The 15,909-nt window shown below is 38.9% G+C and overlaps 1 protein-coding gene across 1 annotated transcript; it reads left to right on the top strand.

The window, feature by feature from the left end:
* The first annotated feature begins 1,982 nt into the window (after positions 1 to 1,982).
* LOC145448723 (uncharacterized) lies at positions 1,983 to 11,580 on the top strand. Its single transcript, XM_080327185.1, has 4 exons — positions 1,983 to 2,213; positions 2,272 to 2,370; positions 11,068 to 11,187; positions 11,282 to 11,580. The coding sequence occupies exons 1-4, from the start codon at positions 1,991 to 1,993 to the stop codon at positions 11,578 to 11,580; spliced, it is 741 nt and encodes a 246-aa protein (XP_080183311.1). The 5' UTR covers positions 1,983 to 1,990.
* The last annotated feature ends 4,329 nt before the right edge of the window (positions 11,581 to 15,909 follow it).

Genomic DNA, 15,909 nt, shown 5'->3' with positions numbered 1-15,909 from the left:
ATTTCTGAAGCGATATCGTTGAAGACGCAATCGTTATCACAGAGAGCCTTGAAAATCAAGTAAAAATTATAAAAATTAGTTGATATTAGCAGTAAACAACATATTTTTGTTAATCAAAAACAGGTGCCGTCAAAGCCCAAGCACTACGTTCAGTAACGCTCAAATTTCAGTTAGTAAGCTGTCAAAGCACGATAATCAATCATATACCTCCATTTTCAGTAAGAGATCTCCGATGTCTTTGCTGTAAAAATTTTCATCTTGTTGGCTAAAATACGATAGTAATTCTTTCTCTCTTGTACGGTAATATTTTATTCAAGCTCCACTTCGAGGGCAGTTTTTGTCTTTGAGTCGGGTTCTTCCTCAGAGTGAGGCATAGATCGCTGAGAATATTCTAAATCTTCGTAATTCCAAGTATTCTACTTGTGATGATGAAATAAAATAATAAAAAAATAAAAAATATCTCAGAAAGTAGAGCAAATTCAGAGAAACGGATGTCATTTTCGGACTCAGCAGCCCAAACATACCTAGAAACCATGAAAATATCTTTGGCACTAAAAAAAAGTTTTTTTTGTTGACCAGTGCAATCGGTCGGGCTCTACTGATACTACAAATTGCTGAATTTCATATGAGCCAATAGGCACTAAATATCAGAGATTTCATATAGACGTTTGATAAACGAGGATTCTTTTTTTAAATGAGTCTATTCCCGACCAGAAGCCCCTAAATTCCCAACTGGTTAGAAACCACTGCATTAGGATATATCTTAGAATATAAATATCACTACAATCATTTCGTTACAGCGGGTCAAATGTCCATTTTTTCCTTCAATCTGTGGGTCACACATTGGCTTCATTAGCCAACATCAGGGACCAGGGTGTCTATTCATTTATCAGAGATAACCAGATTTCATGAAGTTTATTGCGTGTTGCAGGCCAGCAAATCGTAACGTCGCTCCGAGACAAGCTACATATTTTTGAATTACAATGATGGATATGTCGAATAGATATTGTGTGATGATCAGTATCAGTATCATCCTACCAAAGCGCAGAAAATTATTTTCAGTTCAATGAATGGATAAATCATTCATGTCACTTCCACATTCTCAGAGTCTGCGATTTTGAAACTTCCTTGGTAGATTACGGAGTGGAAGTTACTAATAGCTAAATGAAGGTTGTAATGCGACAGCGGTCAAATATCGTACATGTTTATGATATTTAGATTGGAATAATTATCCTTAATATCATATTCCTTCTCATGAGCGTTGTGCAACTTTGTTGTCTTCAAATAGATGTTGAGGACCGGGGTGGGTGAGTCATCAATCGCAATTTGAGATATACCGTAAACATAGACAATGATCGATTTTTTGAGGTATGTAATAAATTTGACAAATCGAAAGTAGGATCATCGTCTTGATTCTGACAAAACTGTCTAAGTATGGAAAAAGTATGGAAGTATGGAAAAGACATTCCATACCATACTTAGGAAAGTTGCATACGATACCATACTATATTCCATACTGAAATTTCATTTCATACCATACCACACTTCCATACCCATGCCCTGTTGTGAAATACGTACATATATATTTGCGTGATACATACAACGTAAATATTCATTCATTCATTTATTTATTTCGGAGATATTCATTCACGACATTTTGACTTTGTGATGATTGGCCCAAAAAATTGCAAGTGGTGGAGACAGAAACAAGACGGTTGTCCGTGTGATATTGGAATACGTGTGTATGAGACAGATTGTGTTGTGTTGTGTTGTATGTCATTCAACATGCCGTTCCACTGCTGTGGATGCCGGTCCGTTGAAAGGAAGATATACGCAGTGAATCGTACAAGTAACTTTTGGAGTCGGATGACACAAGTTTAACATTATAGAAACATTTGCCCTGCGTTATACTGCTTATAATGTCAAAACATCCTTGAAATGGTAATGTATCCTGACCCTAACGTAAAACAAACTCTTTCAGAATTGCATTATGAAGTTGTTAGTTACTTACAAAACCATGAAGGTCATAAACGTGACTGACAAATCAGAGATCAAAGCCGCGATCGAGAGAGTCTTCAAAAATGAAATTAGGAACTGCCCGTTCGAAATTCAGTATTATACGAAGGAGTTGGGTGATTTTATTGATTTGGATTTTGCCGATGTCAAAGATTTTGGAAAAATCAGACTTACTGTTCGAAACTGTATAGATACAGGTAAGAACTGAAGAATGTGATGTTCAATTTGTTTGCGTTACGCAATTGTTTTGTTTAGGACAAAGCTCCTCAGATGAAATACCTGCAAAAATACCGAAATATGATGAAGGGTCATTGTCTGATGGGATTCACAATATGGATGATGGCAAGATGATCAGTAAGTTGACGGTTAAATATATGACATTTATCAATTGAAGCCTCTCATGCAATCACGTCCTGTTATTGTCGTGGTGATCCTCAACTTTTTTGTCTCTGTGGACCAGTTCACGTGTGGCAATTGGATCGCGTTACCAAGGACCACCAAACCTGGGCTAGCGCACTGGTTCTCAACCGGTGTGACGCAACACACTAGTGCAGGGGTCGGCAACCTTTTGGTAGTCACAGGCCAAATTTCGAGTGTACAACTTTTTCGCGGGCCGGAAATTTTATAATGCTATATTTTATGCTCACTTCGGTGTATTATCCTACATTGGTGCAATCTCAATCATACCATTAACAAAACACATTTATTTACACTTCAACAACGCAAAATAAACAACAACGCAAAATAAATGCAAAATAATTTATCTGGCGTGTGATTCAGTTTGTGAGACCAAATCATATAAACAGTTCATCATTGTGGCCAAAACACTATTCAGGTTTGTTGTCTTGGCGCACAATGCCTTCTGGTGAATTTAACTATAAGTAACTAACCTACGGAGGCTAGTTATTTATAATTAAACTGTGTACGTTTTGAGATTTTGTCATTGCATCTGAGATGTTCCAAGCGTATTTGGCGGGGGGCATAGCGTATAGTGGTGACGATAAGCGCCTACCAATCTGGCGGCCCGACTTGATTCCCATCGGAGGTTTATCTGGGCTCCTCTTCCCCCGCCGTCGTCGTTCTTACGACGACAAAAAAGCCCAGAAAAATATTCGAGAGAAGAAAGAAAGCACTCACTAGGCATGGGAAGAACTAGTAGAAAGGGCCGCGGCTTCAACAAGATCAACATCGAAAAGAACTGTGACATCGGGCATTCTAGGCCAAGGTGGATGTTAGAATGATAGGATCGCAACTGCGTGTCGTTCGACCTCCTCCTATCTGCCCTCCTATCTGTTCATGACATCGCATTGTGTCTTATCGCATTGCACATTGTGTATGACTAGTTCAGATGAAAAATATAACTCAACGATTGATTGGTTCCAGCAAGCAGAGGAAGGACACCTTTATTGTCACAGCCCATCAGAGTGGTAAACCCTTTAAAAAGTATGGTACACCTTTGGTTGCGAGATACGCCCGATTGATAAGTAGCCTACTGATGTAGTCTACTCTACAGACAATCTCCATCTCCTACTTTAACCACCTTCGTTTTATGGCGTAACGGTAGACTAATCCAATGTAGGCTACTTATATCGTAGATATGCCGCATTCTTTCCAAGCAGTGCTGCACTGCAGATTGAAACTCATGAAACGGCGGGCTGTATTCTTGTGATAACTAATTATGATGTCGCGGGCCGGACCATTTCGCTTGGCCCGCGGGCCGTAGGTTGCAGACCCTTGCACTAGTGTATCAATTGGACTGCTCAGGGGTGCCGCTTGAAAATGTGGTAAAAAGGTCGACGTATAACAAAAATTAGGGAATCCAAATTATGACCGTGGCATTCTCGGTTGTTTTACCCCCCTCAGAAGAGACAATGTATTATGCGATGTAATGAACAGATAGAATGCCGCGGCCCAATGTAGCAGTGTTTGATGTTTATTCTTTTTATAGGCTTCCTCGCTCTTTTCATTTTCTTCCTGGAAATCGTCCTGGATCTGGTCTTTATGTAATGACACTGAGCCCAGGATAGGGGAGGGGCCTACCCGTCATCGGTGGGGGAATGCCATCTTGTCCAAGCATAATAGTAATTGGCAAAGTTATAACTAAAAATATTCATCACTTGTGCAATTCGATCATTATGTTGAGGTTTGGCTGAAGGTGTTGACCCTTTTCTAGTCACCCCCATCAGAACCAAGGACTGAGCGGTGACATGATGTTGGTTGATGACCATTTTTCTATTTCTTTTATATTCGCCTTCTTGTCAAATCTTGCACTCAGTGTAGTCATTGTTTTATAGTGTTCATGGTATGTCGTCATGATCATTGATCGTTTTACACCAGACCCGACATTGCTTATTATGATTCCTGAAATGCCAACTTATAGGATGGGCCACTTTCGCTCCAAAGTTCTACTTTTTCGGAGTACTTGAGTTGGTCTTGCCTACTTTCACTACTTACCCAAGAGGCTATATTTTAAACTTCTGCTTGCACAGTTCTATAGGCGAAACCACTTACCTACTTTTCTCAGTTTGACTTTTGAAAACTAGAAAGTAGTTTTGAGAGTTTGCATCACTTTTATGAGAGGAATTATTGTAAGAATCACATGAAATAGTCCCTGTATCATGGTAACTGAATATGTTTTCGAGTGTTGCTCCTATTTGTGATCACGTTAGTCATACATCATGCAACTTCGAAAGTAACCACATTTGTTCACCTGTGTGCGATCACTCGGTCAAATCTACTTTTTGAAATTACTTGTATACTTTTCACAGACCTATCATTGCCTACTTCTACCTGAAATAGTTTTGTTGTGTCTTAGAATCGCTACTTATAGTCATAATTAAGTGGAAATCCATACTATTACTTCTACAGACGCTTGAGTAGCAGTGCGCACTTTTTCGACCAGCTCTGCTGCTAATTTGGTAATACAATAGAATATTATATTGCAAACTTGAGAAAATGAAGCAATAAGCCACCTCATAAAACTATGGTCAAAACTAAAATTCATAAATTGAGGGGGAAGGTCCAGTTTTGTTTTATAAAATATGAAATTGCTGTAATTAGGTCCAGCTTCCGGAAAATTGGTATAATGTGCCTCCTACGATAATGCCTTGGGCCCAAATAGGGAAGGAGGTCTGTGTGTCTGACGGTTAGCATGGTGGGAAGGCTGTCTTTTCCAGGAATGGTTGACAATCCTCAATAATATTTAAAGTATCCAGTGTCCACTAAGCACAGGGCAAACTCCATGAAATTTACAATTATGCAGAAAAAATCTCGAAAATAGGGCACACACCCGCAATTTTAAAACCAATAAAGCTATCTTTTCGAAATTTGGACTAAAGGTGCTTCGGTAAATGCCCTTACGTTGGCGATAATCCCTTATGACAACCGCCAAAAAGATCTCAGAAATTGTGTGAAACAGAAGTACTCAGGTGCGAAATAATGTAGATTGAAATTTCTACATGTTCCATTTCATTGAATGTAAATATGGTAACGGTAACTATCCTGTGTTAGCAACATCATCCTCACCGTAAGCAATGGCCTTGCAGTTTTATTATGCAAAACTCGGCCTAGAATACTTACTTTATTACTTACTTGTAAATCGCTTACTTCTACTTCTGCTCGGATACATACAATGACTAATTGACCACCTCTGAACGATGACCTCTAAATGACCACCTCTGTTCAGCAGCAAATTCAACTTGCATTTTCAAATTAAGAAATGTCGCCATGGATTGAGCATGTTTCCAACTGGATTTCCGTATCAGCCATTCATTTGACTACTTTTTACCTGCCACAAATTCACTGCTTCTGCTGCAGTTTCATTCCGTGATAATCGACTATTTTATCATAAGAATTCCCTATTATAACCCTTATTGGCCTGAATCAAAAACAAAGATCAATGTTCCCTCTAATTTCTCATGAGTCTGCGCGCACTCACGAATCCACTACGCAACAACAGTGCGTAACGACTAAAAAAAGGTCATCACTTCGGCTATCTCGTGTCGGCACTGTACAATTGCCCACGCGCGCAGCTTGGAGGGAACAGTGCTGAAGATGTGAGAAGCGCCACAATCACGATTTTACTATATTCATTGAGCAATGAGCATACCTAAGAGAGACTGTGAATCTAAACAACAATTATATTTCCCTCTGTGACTTGGTGAAATATCTTTGAATCATCACTGTGTGTAATATGTCATGGAAACCACGTTTTTTTCGTACCATAACTCAGCTTTCTAGATGTGCTGGTGTAATGACCTGACTCAAGCACATAGCTCCTAGGTCTGTTCTTAGGACAATTCACCTCTTGCTTTTTTACTCCTATCTCCAGTATGGTATAATTGTGTGGGGGAATGCTTGTACTTCATATTGTTCCAAAATTAGAACCCTGCTAAACCGTGCCATGTGCTTGATGGTGTTAGTATATTTGAAGTCATAAAGTCATGTACCAATACTTTTCCAACGACTTGCCGCAGACTGTATTTAACCATTTCTTTGTTCTTGCTCAAAATGTCCACTCCCACAATACTAGATTTGCATCAAAGAGTAACACCCATATACAGCCTCCGACCGGCAACCTCACGAAGAAGTCAATTCACTATGCTGGTCCTGTTATCTTGAACTCCATACCGACATCCATGCGGAATCTTCCGTACCATTTCTTGAAATATAATTTTTCCATCACATCTCCTTTTACTTGACCACTAGGGTGGAGTGAAAAATGGAAAATTTTGAATTTCAAAACGGACACTTGATATGTGGTGCCAAATATCAAAAAAATAATTTCTATAATAATTTGAGGCTCGTGCACCCTCTAGTGGTCGTGCAATTGCACCGAACGAGCCAAAAATAGCTAATTTCGCTATATATTGACTACCGCTTATGCTAGGAAGCTGGTTTTAGGCTTAAAAGATGCGGAAGCAACAAGTTTCTATCTCACTTTCACAGAACTTTGTCTTGAAAATGAACAGAAAAAAAGTTACAAGCAAATTATTGATTTTTAGGCTGTTTTAGGTAAAATTAGGCACTGAAGCAGTGGATATGATGCCAAAAGCTTGTAGTGATTGATCTTATGACTGACAACTCCAAATTGAAAGTGCTCACATAAATTGCAAATCTATATTGAAAACAAAAACATCAATTCTATATTGAAAAAAGATATATTTCGAAGATGGTTTCACTACCAGAGTATTAGGCTGCACAAACTTCAAAATCTTGTTTCCTATTAAAGGATTTCATCAGCTTTCGAGATTTCAGTTTTTGTCTGATTAGGCCATCTCTACGTTCAAATCGCCATACATGGGCAATGAGCGTATGCTTCGGTCACCACTTTCACGTCCCTTTCCACTGCCTGGTTGTGCCAAGGATGATTTATCCTTAATGGCGATGGCCTTAGATTTTCAGCTCGAGATATGAAAAGTTTTTGATTGCTAGTGGATGTTCCACATCTTTTAGATGCAAGTTGACAAATTGGTGGTATGATTTGACCTTGATGTTTATAATTGGGATTTCGAACAATCTGATTCTAGTGTCAACGTTGTTTTTAGGTTTCGGTTCATTAACATATCCTCCTTCAAAGTCGCCAATTGGAATCTGGTATTCTGTTTGATGTGCTCATAGTTGTAGTCTTGCAAGTCTTCTGAGGCCTTCATCATTATCACCGAGCATTCACAATGTGCAAAACATGCCTTTCGTTGTAGCAAAGATAGTGCAAGGTAACGAATTCGTGTATCAGAAAGCTTTTGTAACATGGAAAACTATGTTGCAGAAGTTTTTAGCACCATCAACAATGGAATTGTGCCTTTTATTTCAAACCATGACAGAAAATAAACCTCCATGCAGAATTGAGTAAGATAGTTCAGATTACCTGATGGATGACTCTGTCGCACATAGAACATGCCAAATTTTGAGTTTCTATGTGCGACAGAGCAATCTGAATCGTCTTGCTCAATTCTGCATGGAGGTTTATTTTCTGTCATGGTTTGAAATAAAAAGGCACAATTCCATTGTTGATTGTGCTAAAAACTTGCAACATAGTTTCCCATATTACAAAGCTTTGTGATACACGAATTCGCAACCTTGCACTACCTTTGCTACAACGAAAAGCATATTTTGCACATCCGGATATTGTTTTTTGGGAATGCTCTGTGATGATGATGAAGGCCTTGGAAGACTTGCAAGATTACAGCCATCAGCAGATCAAACAGAAAACCAGATTCCAATTAGCGACTTTGAAGGAGGATATGTTAATGAAACGAAACCTAAAAACAACGTTGACACTAGAATCAGATTGTTTAAAATCCCAATTATGAACATCAAGGCCAAATCATACCACTAAATTGTCAACTTGAATCAAAAGATATGGAACAGCCACCAGCAATCGAAAACTCGCCATATCTCGAGGTGGAAAATCTAAGGTCATCACCTCAAACATCCTTGGCACAACCAGGCAGTGGATAGAGACGTTAAAGTGGTGACCAAAGCATCTGCCCATGTGCCGGGATTTAAACGTAGAGATGGCCTAATCAGACAAAAACTGAAGTCTCGAAAGCTGATGAAATCCTTTAATACGAAACAAGATTTCAAAATTTGTGCAGACTAAATACTCTGGTAGTGAAACCATCTTCGAAATATATCTTTTTTCAATATAGAATTGATGTATTTGTGTTTTCAATATGGATTAGCAATTTAAGTGTTTCCAATATGGAGTTGTCTGTCATAAGATCGATCACTACACGCTTTTGGCCTCGTACCACTGCTACAGTGCCTAATTTTACCGAAAAATGGTCTAAAAATCAATAATTTGCTTGTAACTTTTTTTCTGTTCACTTTTAAGACAAAGTTCTGTGGAAGTGAGATAGAAACTTATTACTTCCGCATCTTTTGAGCCCAAAATCAGCTTTCTAGCGGAAGCGGTCATCAATATATAGCGAAATTAGATCTTTTTGGCTAGTTCGGTGCAATTGCACGACCACTAGAGGGTACACGAGCCCAAAATTATTATGGAAATTATTTTTTTCAAATTTGGCACCACATATCAAGTGTCCGTTTTAAAATTCCAAATTTTCCATTTTTCACTCCACCCTATTGACCACCTTATCCCACCCTAATTTTCACTGACTCTATCATGCTGTATTGAATTACGATATTTATCCCTACCAATTAAAACCAAATGTCTAAATGTCATCTGTATTTGCTGAATGCAGGGTGTGATCAGACTAGTGGACCCTACCCAGAGTCATATCGATCGCAAACTGTCCTGCACTGTCAAGTTCATTTGATGTTGATTTTCATACGCCAGTGTGATTTTCTTTTCGATTGGACCAATTAATAAATATCTCTCTCTGCACTTTAACGGAGTGAGAAACTCTATTTCAAAGCTTTGATGATCAAATTCGCAACATTTTATGCATTGCATACTTGGTCATATAAGGAAATACTTGATCACACAGTAACTTTTGTTTGCACTCTGGTCAAAGATAGCTATTCTGGTCGTTCCAAACTATAAGTCAAATTTGAGAATCGGCGTACAACGCTATGAATAAAATAAAGATTATTGTCGTTATTAAACACTCAATTGATACCTTTCGAATCTTCCACGAGCTCCTCAGCTAGAGAGCCACCAGTCTAGTACGTTTGAGGATTTCCAATATCTTTTGAAAAGCTTCAATGTACAATTGAATGGTATATACATATTAAAATGAACCCGAATATTTTCGGCTGACACTCTTCAGGGATAATCGTAAGCAACTAGTATAGAATTCAAAAGAATATCGTATATTCACAATTGTAATACGGGACATGCTATTCTACAAGCAAATTGTCTTTTTTCTGGTCATTCCAGCATAGTCTGTGCTTACTTTTATACCTCTCTCTGTCTCATCATTAAGGACTTCAACAACACTTACAAGTGAATTCAATTTACAGTCAGCATCTGATAAGTGCCAAGCATAACCGGCTGATTCAGCCGATCCTTTGAGCATTCCAAACTCCAATTATATACTACAACTTAACCCAATAAGATCACGTAAAGTATAGTGTCATTGTTAAGATGTATATTTATATTCAATAGTGATGGATCCTTTCTGAAACAAGGAATTCGCGCGCCACTCCATGCTAACAATGAAGGCCTCGGGCTGATATCGATCAGTCCGTTGCTGGTACCTTGGCGTGTGCCGTGTAGCCAGGGAGTTTCTCTTTACAATCTCGAAACCCCGTCATATTAAATGCCAATTCAATAATTCGTATTATCGTGACTGCGTACTGCCAATCAGCGAGAATCCACTGTGTACAGTACTGCAACACACAATCTCCCACTGAGATTGTTATTCATACGTGCGAAATTGGGTCATTGACATCTGCAATGCTCTATCATTGTTGGTTTGATTCAGCTCGTCCGCGTAGGCCTGCACGCTTTAACCGCTGACCTGAACTATCGCGTCTGCTACAGGCCTTGCATGATTTGCCTGCTATCTCCATTCATGCGATTGTTGTGCTATACTGGCTACTGACTGACAACGTTAAATAGAACTTGAATCTGGGCAATAGGTTTTGAACATACTCGGATGGGCGTAATTGATTAGCGCTAACATTAAAACATCAGAAGATGTGTATTAAGGCCGAGTTATCAAAAGATGAGACAGGCCTGAATCACCTGAAATCGGTGCCATTACACAACAGATTCCATAATAGACTTGATCATTTTTTGTTCACGCATGTGGTATTCAAGGAAGATCGAGAAATCGCTAATTGACGGCACTGCCGCACTCGCTGGCAAACGTACGCATACTCATATGCTTAAGTTCGTCAACACGAGGAAGCTTTTCTGATCCATGTATTATCGGCATTGACGCATGTACTTGACCCTAATAAATTGATACTACTCCTCCTTTATTATTGAAACCCTTCCCTTCTTCGGCTGGCCACCTTGTGTAAAAATAAAAGTCTGCGCATTTTGAGTTTTGATCCCTGATATAACGGCACTCTAGTATCTCTAGTCTGCTTTCAGATGTAATCAACAGAGAATGTTAATTTCAATATTTGTGTACACAGCAGGAACTGCAACATTGGCTGAATGTGCTGAAGCCAACCTGACATTCAATGAAAGCCCTGTTACTGTAGCAGCACATCAGACCAACAATTTCTATGGCGAAAGAAAGAATACAAACCAAGGTGCATACATATTGATCACGTTTTATCTTCAAAGGCCAATCTGACCTCATTTCACAAATTCATGAGGATGAGTGTTGTAATCTCTTTATAACAGAATTCAATTTGAAAGAACTGATAAGGACTGTCAACAGCAATACTAGGGATGCAACGAGTCAAAGTATACTTGCTGATTTCAAGCATGAAGAGCTTCGTGAATCAGATTGTGTAGTCCACCCGCAGATAGTGGAAATCAATGTAAACAACTATTACAAAGGTCGACTTGGCTTAAAACAAAGGTGGGCATTGGGCAAATTACGGAAACGGCATGGGACAACTGCCCATGGATGTCTCAAGAAACATCATAAAAATATTGAGGAAATGCGTAGTAACAATCTAATTACTGTAGTGACCTGAATAAAGTATTTCCTAATATACTTCACCATGATAACACTAGGTAACAAATCTGATTCTGAAAATGTCATTATTACGGCGATTTTTTTATCTAAAAAAAGAAAGATTTTGACCTAAAAATCAAAATTTTGACATTTTTTTACCTTGAAAAACTAAATTTTGACCAAATTTTGACCTCATGTATGTAAATTAGGTGTTTTCCTGCATAATGTTAAATTGTACTACCATACTTATGGTAATTTTCCATGTATAATACGCAAAATTTTCACGATTTTTTGCCTTAGAATCGGGGGGTGCGTATTATACATGGGAACAACGCGCTTGGAAAAATTCTACCTCGATAAAAAACTTGAAATCACACCTTTCTTCATGTTTTTTTCCAATCGCGCATCACTTTCAGCCATCGTGCCCAGAATTTCGTATTATCAGTGTAACGCGCTGCCAATTAGCGAGAAGCGTGTTGCCAATTAACAAGAGTCGTCTGCACAGCACGCAATCTCCTGCTGAGTTGGTTTGTCGTTTGCACGCGAGCGAAATTTAGTCACTCACTGAGCGCGCGCGTGGCAATCCTCGTTAATTAATCGACAAGCCATGTGCGCAAAATATAATCGCTTGCGTAATCAGTCGCACCTCCAACAGGCGTGGTGTGCACGACATAACCGTTGGCCTGAGCAATCGCATCTGACCTCGTGCGCAAGATGTCGCGTCGCCGGCCTCGCAGGCTTTGAATGCTATCTACTATAGAGGCAATACCGTTACTTGTATAATGATTAGCAATCGCATCTATAATAGGCCTCGTGCGCAAGACGTCGTGTCGCTGGCCCGAACTATCGCGTCGCCAGCCTCGCAGGCTTTGTCTGCTCTGTACTATCGTTTAGAGACAATGCCGTTGATTGCATAATGATTAGCGATGGGTATGTCATGATTGTTCGACAGTGACATCGCAAAACAGAACAATGTCGTGTACTAAAACACAGCTATTCATGTACTGTGAATGCAGGGTGCGTACTATACATGGGTACAGGCTTTTTCACAGAATTTGCATGATATTTTAAGGGTGCATATTATACATGGGGGTGTACTATACTTGGAAAATTACGGTATCTTCATTTCTGGTTGTAACTGTCTGTCCTTGAGAAGTAGTTTGGCCTGAAAATCTCTTTTGACTTGAAAACTCATAAATTTTTACATTAAAAAACTTTATTTTACCGAAATCTGGACCTATGAAGAATTTCAGTAGTTACATCACGCATTATGGTAGAAATAATTAAAATTTGTTGTGGTACAACAAAAGAAACGTTCCTACATTCTCGGGTAGAAAGTGTCTGTCCTTACTGAGTAGCTTGCCAAGAATGGAGAAAGAAATTCAACAGCAGCAGCAGTTGTTGGCTGGCAACACTGAGGTTGTGCGTACACACTGCTTGTGACATATCATGTTGCTTCACTGGAACAATGTTGTCTACATCACAATTTTTCATCATGAGCTTCTCGATATAAAAACCAATGCCCACGCAGTCTTGCTGCAGTTAGGATATTGCAGTACATTTTGCATAACACCATGTCTGGCTTGTTTGTTTCATTTCACCGTTTATGATTCACAATGAGCAGATATTGGGCTGTCTACAATGGTAGGCCTATGACGTAGGCTACAAGCTGTAAAATGTCAAATGATAAGTTCACGGACAATCAGGCACGTAGCCAGCCAAAAAAAAGAAGGGGTTTTGAAATAAAAGGGAGGGATTTCTATATTTTTCAAATTTACTAATATAGTGTCAATTTATTAGGGTTAAGTACATGCGTAAAGGACGAGTCTGGAAGGGCTGTTAACTAGCGAGTCCCTGATCTGTTTTGAACAATTGAATACGCGCGCTTTTCAGCACATCTTGTAGCCTCGGGAGGATTTGCGAAAATCAAAACGTCCTGGTTTTTATGGAATATATATATGCTAGTGCTATAATGACGCTGATTTCAGGTGGTTCAAACCTTTCCTCTTTTATAACTCAAGTCTTGACGACATACATCTTCTGAGGAAAGTTTAAGTATGAACATAAATCAAGTATGTCCACACATGTTTGCGGACATTCTATGTCATTCAGTTTCAGGAAGTTACTCTTTGATCACAATCGCTAATCATCATGTACCTAATGACATTGTCTACTAGCCATCCGGAGATAGGAGCCAATAGCCAAAGCATGTTAGGATCAAGACGCGGTAGTTGGGTCAGAAATGATATCGTGCGCACCAGGCCATTGCAGATGCGATTGTGGAAGCCATCGATGGTCAAGTGCGCAGCAGGCCTTTAGCAGATGTGGTTTTTCAAGCCAGTGGAACTGGGCTTGATGGAGAGTGGAGACGAGATAAATCAGGCCAGCAACAATTGCTGAGTGCGCGGCATTCAATGACCTAATTTTGCAATCATCTCAACGGAAGATCGCGTTGCGTTACATTGTGCAGTGCAATCTGCACAGACGAATCTCGCTAATCGGCAACACGCCTCTCGCTAATTGGCCAAGCGCATCACTTATTGAATTGCAAACAAGTATTAGTGTCACAACGGTCATTTCGCGCTTCAAAAGGTGGGGGTTTTGACCCCCTAAGCCCCCTCCCTGGCTACGCCCCTGCCGACAGTGCAAACATCTACAATACAAACGAAATGCAGGTTGCAAAAGAATTTTGACTCGGTAAACAATTTTAACAATATTTTGACCAAACGGTAAAATATTGACAACATTTTTGACGTGTAAAAAAATCACCCTAGTCATTAATTTCCCGCTATTATCAATCATTACCCCTCTGTGATGTAAGAGTGGAGTAGGGCTAGACTGCATTATATAATGAATAGCGCAAATCCCTTTTAGTATTATGTCACCGTCGTTGAGATTTTGGTTCAGGTCTACCACACATAGTTTTCGGAACTGAAAGGAGTCCAAAGCTCAGGTAATTCATAGATGCTGTATTGTTGTTTTAATCTGCATGAGAATAGCAGGTTTTGGTTGGTATCGCAAAACTCGAAAAATAGAACATTGAGCGTAAGCGCTCTATTCATCCCAATCATTCAAAAATTCATGCCGTTGACGTCATATTTTGTGATATGATTGTTGATGTACAATTTTCTTTCCAATTTTCTACTAGTTGCTGGCGATTACCCCTGACGAGTGTCAACCGAAAATATTCAGGTTCATTTCAATATTTGTATACTATTTCATTGTATACTGAAGTTCAGTACTTCCAAGAAGCTCTTCAGTTATTACTTCTATATGATAAACATAAAGATAGCCACATTAGCCAAATATCGAAAAGCGCCGACTTATCCAAGTCACTGTCATTAACAACACTGCACAGTGCACATAGGGTTAATGACGGTAGGTAACATTTCTCTGACTTTTTTATCCCAACTTCTACATCTTATGTTGTTTCTGCCATTGTATTTGTAACTTGATGGTAGATGTAAAAACTCGGAGTCATCCCCTGGTTCTTAGCTTTACATGTAAATTTAGGGATAGGATCGATGTCTAATTCTGAATGCAGCATAAGAAATTTTGTCAAATTTCAACCCCAAATCACAGAGGTATTGAGTTTTCAGAATTGCCATTTTGTGCTCAACCAGCCTTGGAATGTGATTACTTTGACATTTTATGCGACAGTAACGACTATAAAACAGAGCAGCTATTTTTTAAGATCGATTTATAGTGTCTCGTCATAGAATAGAAGCTCTCGATGCTGTAATGAAAATCTTTTCCCCAATAAAATAGGTTCATGGGTCAAAACCAGTCTTAACACCCAATACAAAATCAGTCATGCATAACATTAATTTCAAATAATTCTACCGCAGTTTTGTCTGCATGAAAATTGGAAAGTAACATGTCATATGAAAGCTGGAACCTGGTATTTTTCAGAAGAAATGAGGGGGAGATAATTTGAAAAGTATCGATTGAAGTAACCCTCGAACAAAGTTGCATCAAAAAATCAAGCCAAACAAAAATACTGTTATGAGGTGTAATTACCTATCTATTAACAGATCACTGCTCACAGATTTGAACTTCCATACTTTTTAACAGTTATCTAAACGCACTCTCATACCTATTTTTGACAAATTGGTTATTGAGGATAATCATATTCTTTTTAATATCTTCAATGTTTCTCGTGTGTGATCGTTATCATCAAATTGATATTGATTTGTTTTAAATCTACACAATACACATACATATATTATCTCCATGTCTTCGTTAACTATATATTCAAACGAAAGATATGTTTTGGCTTATAATCACAATTTTATTATAGTGCAGGCCACGAAGTTCTGGAAATGAATGCTGATTTCGCGGTAAAATA

This window comes from Botryllus schlosseri, chromosome 10 (assembly GCF_051294905.1).
Source record: "Botryllus schlosseri isolate E-star chromosome 10, Bs_hap1, whole genome shotgun sequence".
NCBI classification, from domain to species: domain Eukaryota; kingdom Metazoa; phylum Chordata; class Ascidiacea; order Stolidobranchia; family Styelidae; genus Botryllus; species Botryllus schlosseri.
The sequence above is the reverse complement of the archived record's forward strand: the minus strand, read 5'-3'. Positions and strand labels throughout refer to the sequence as shown.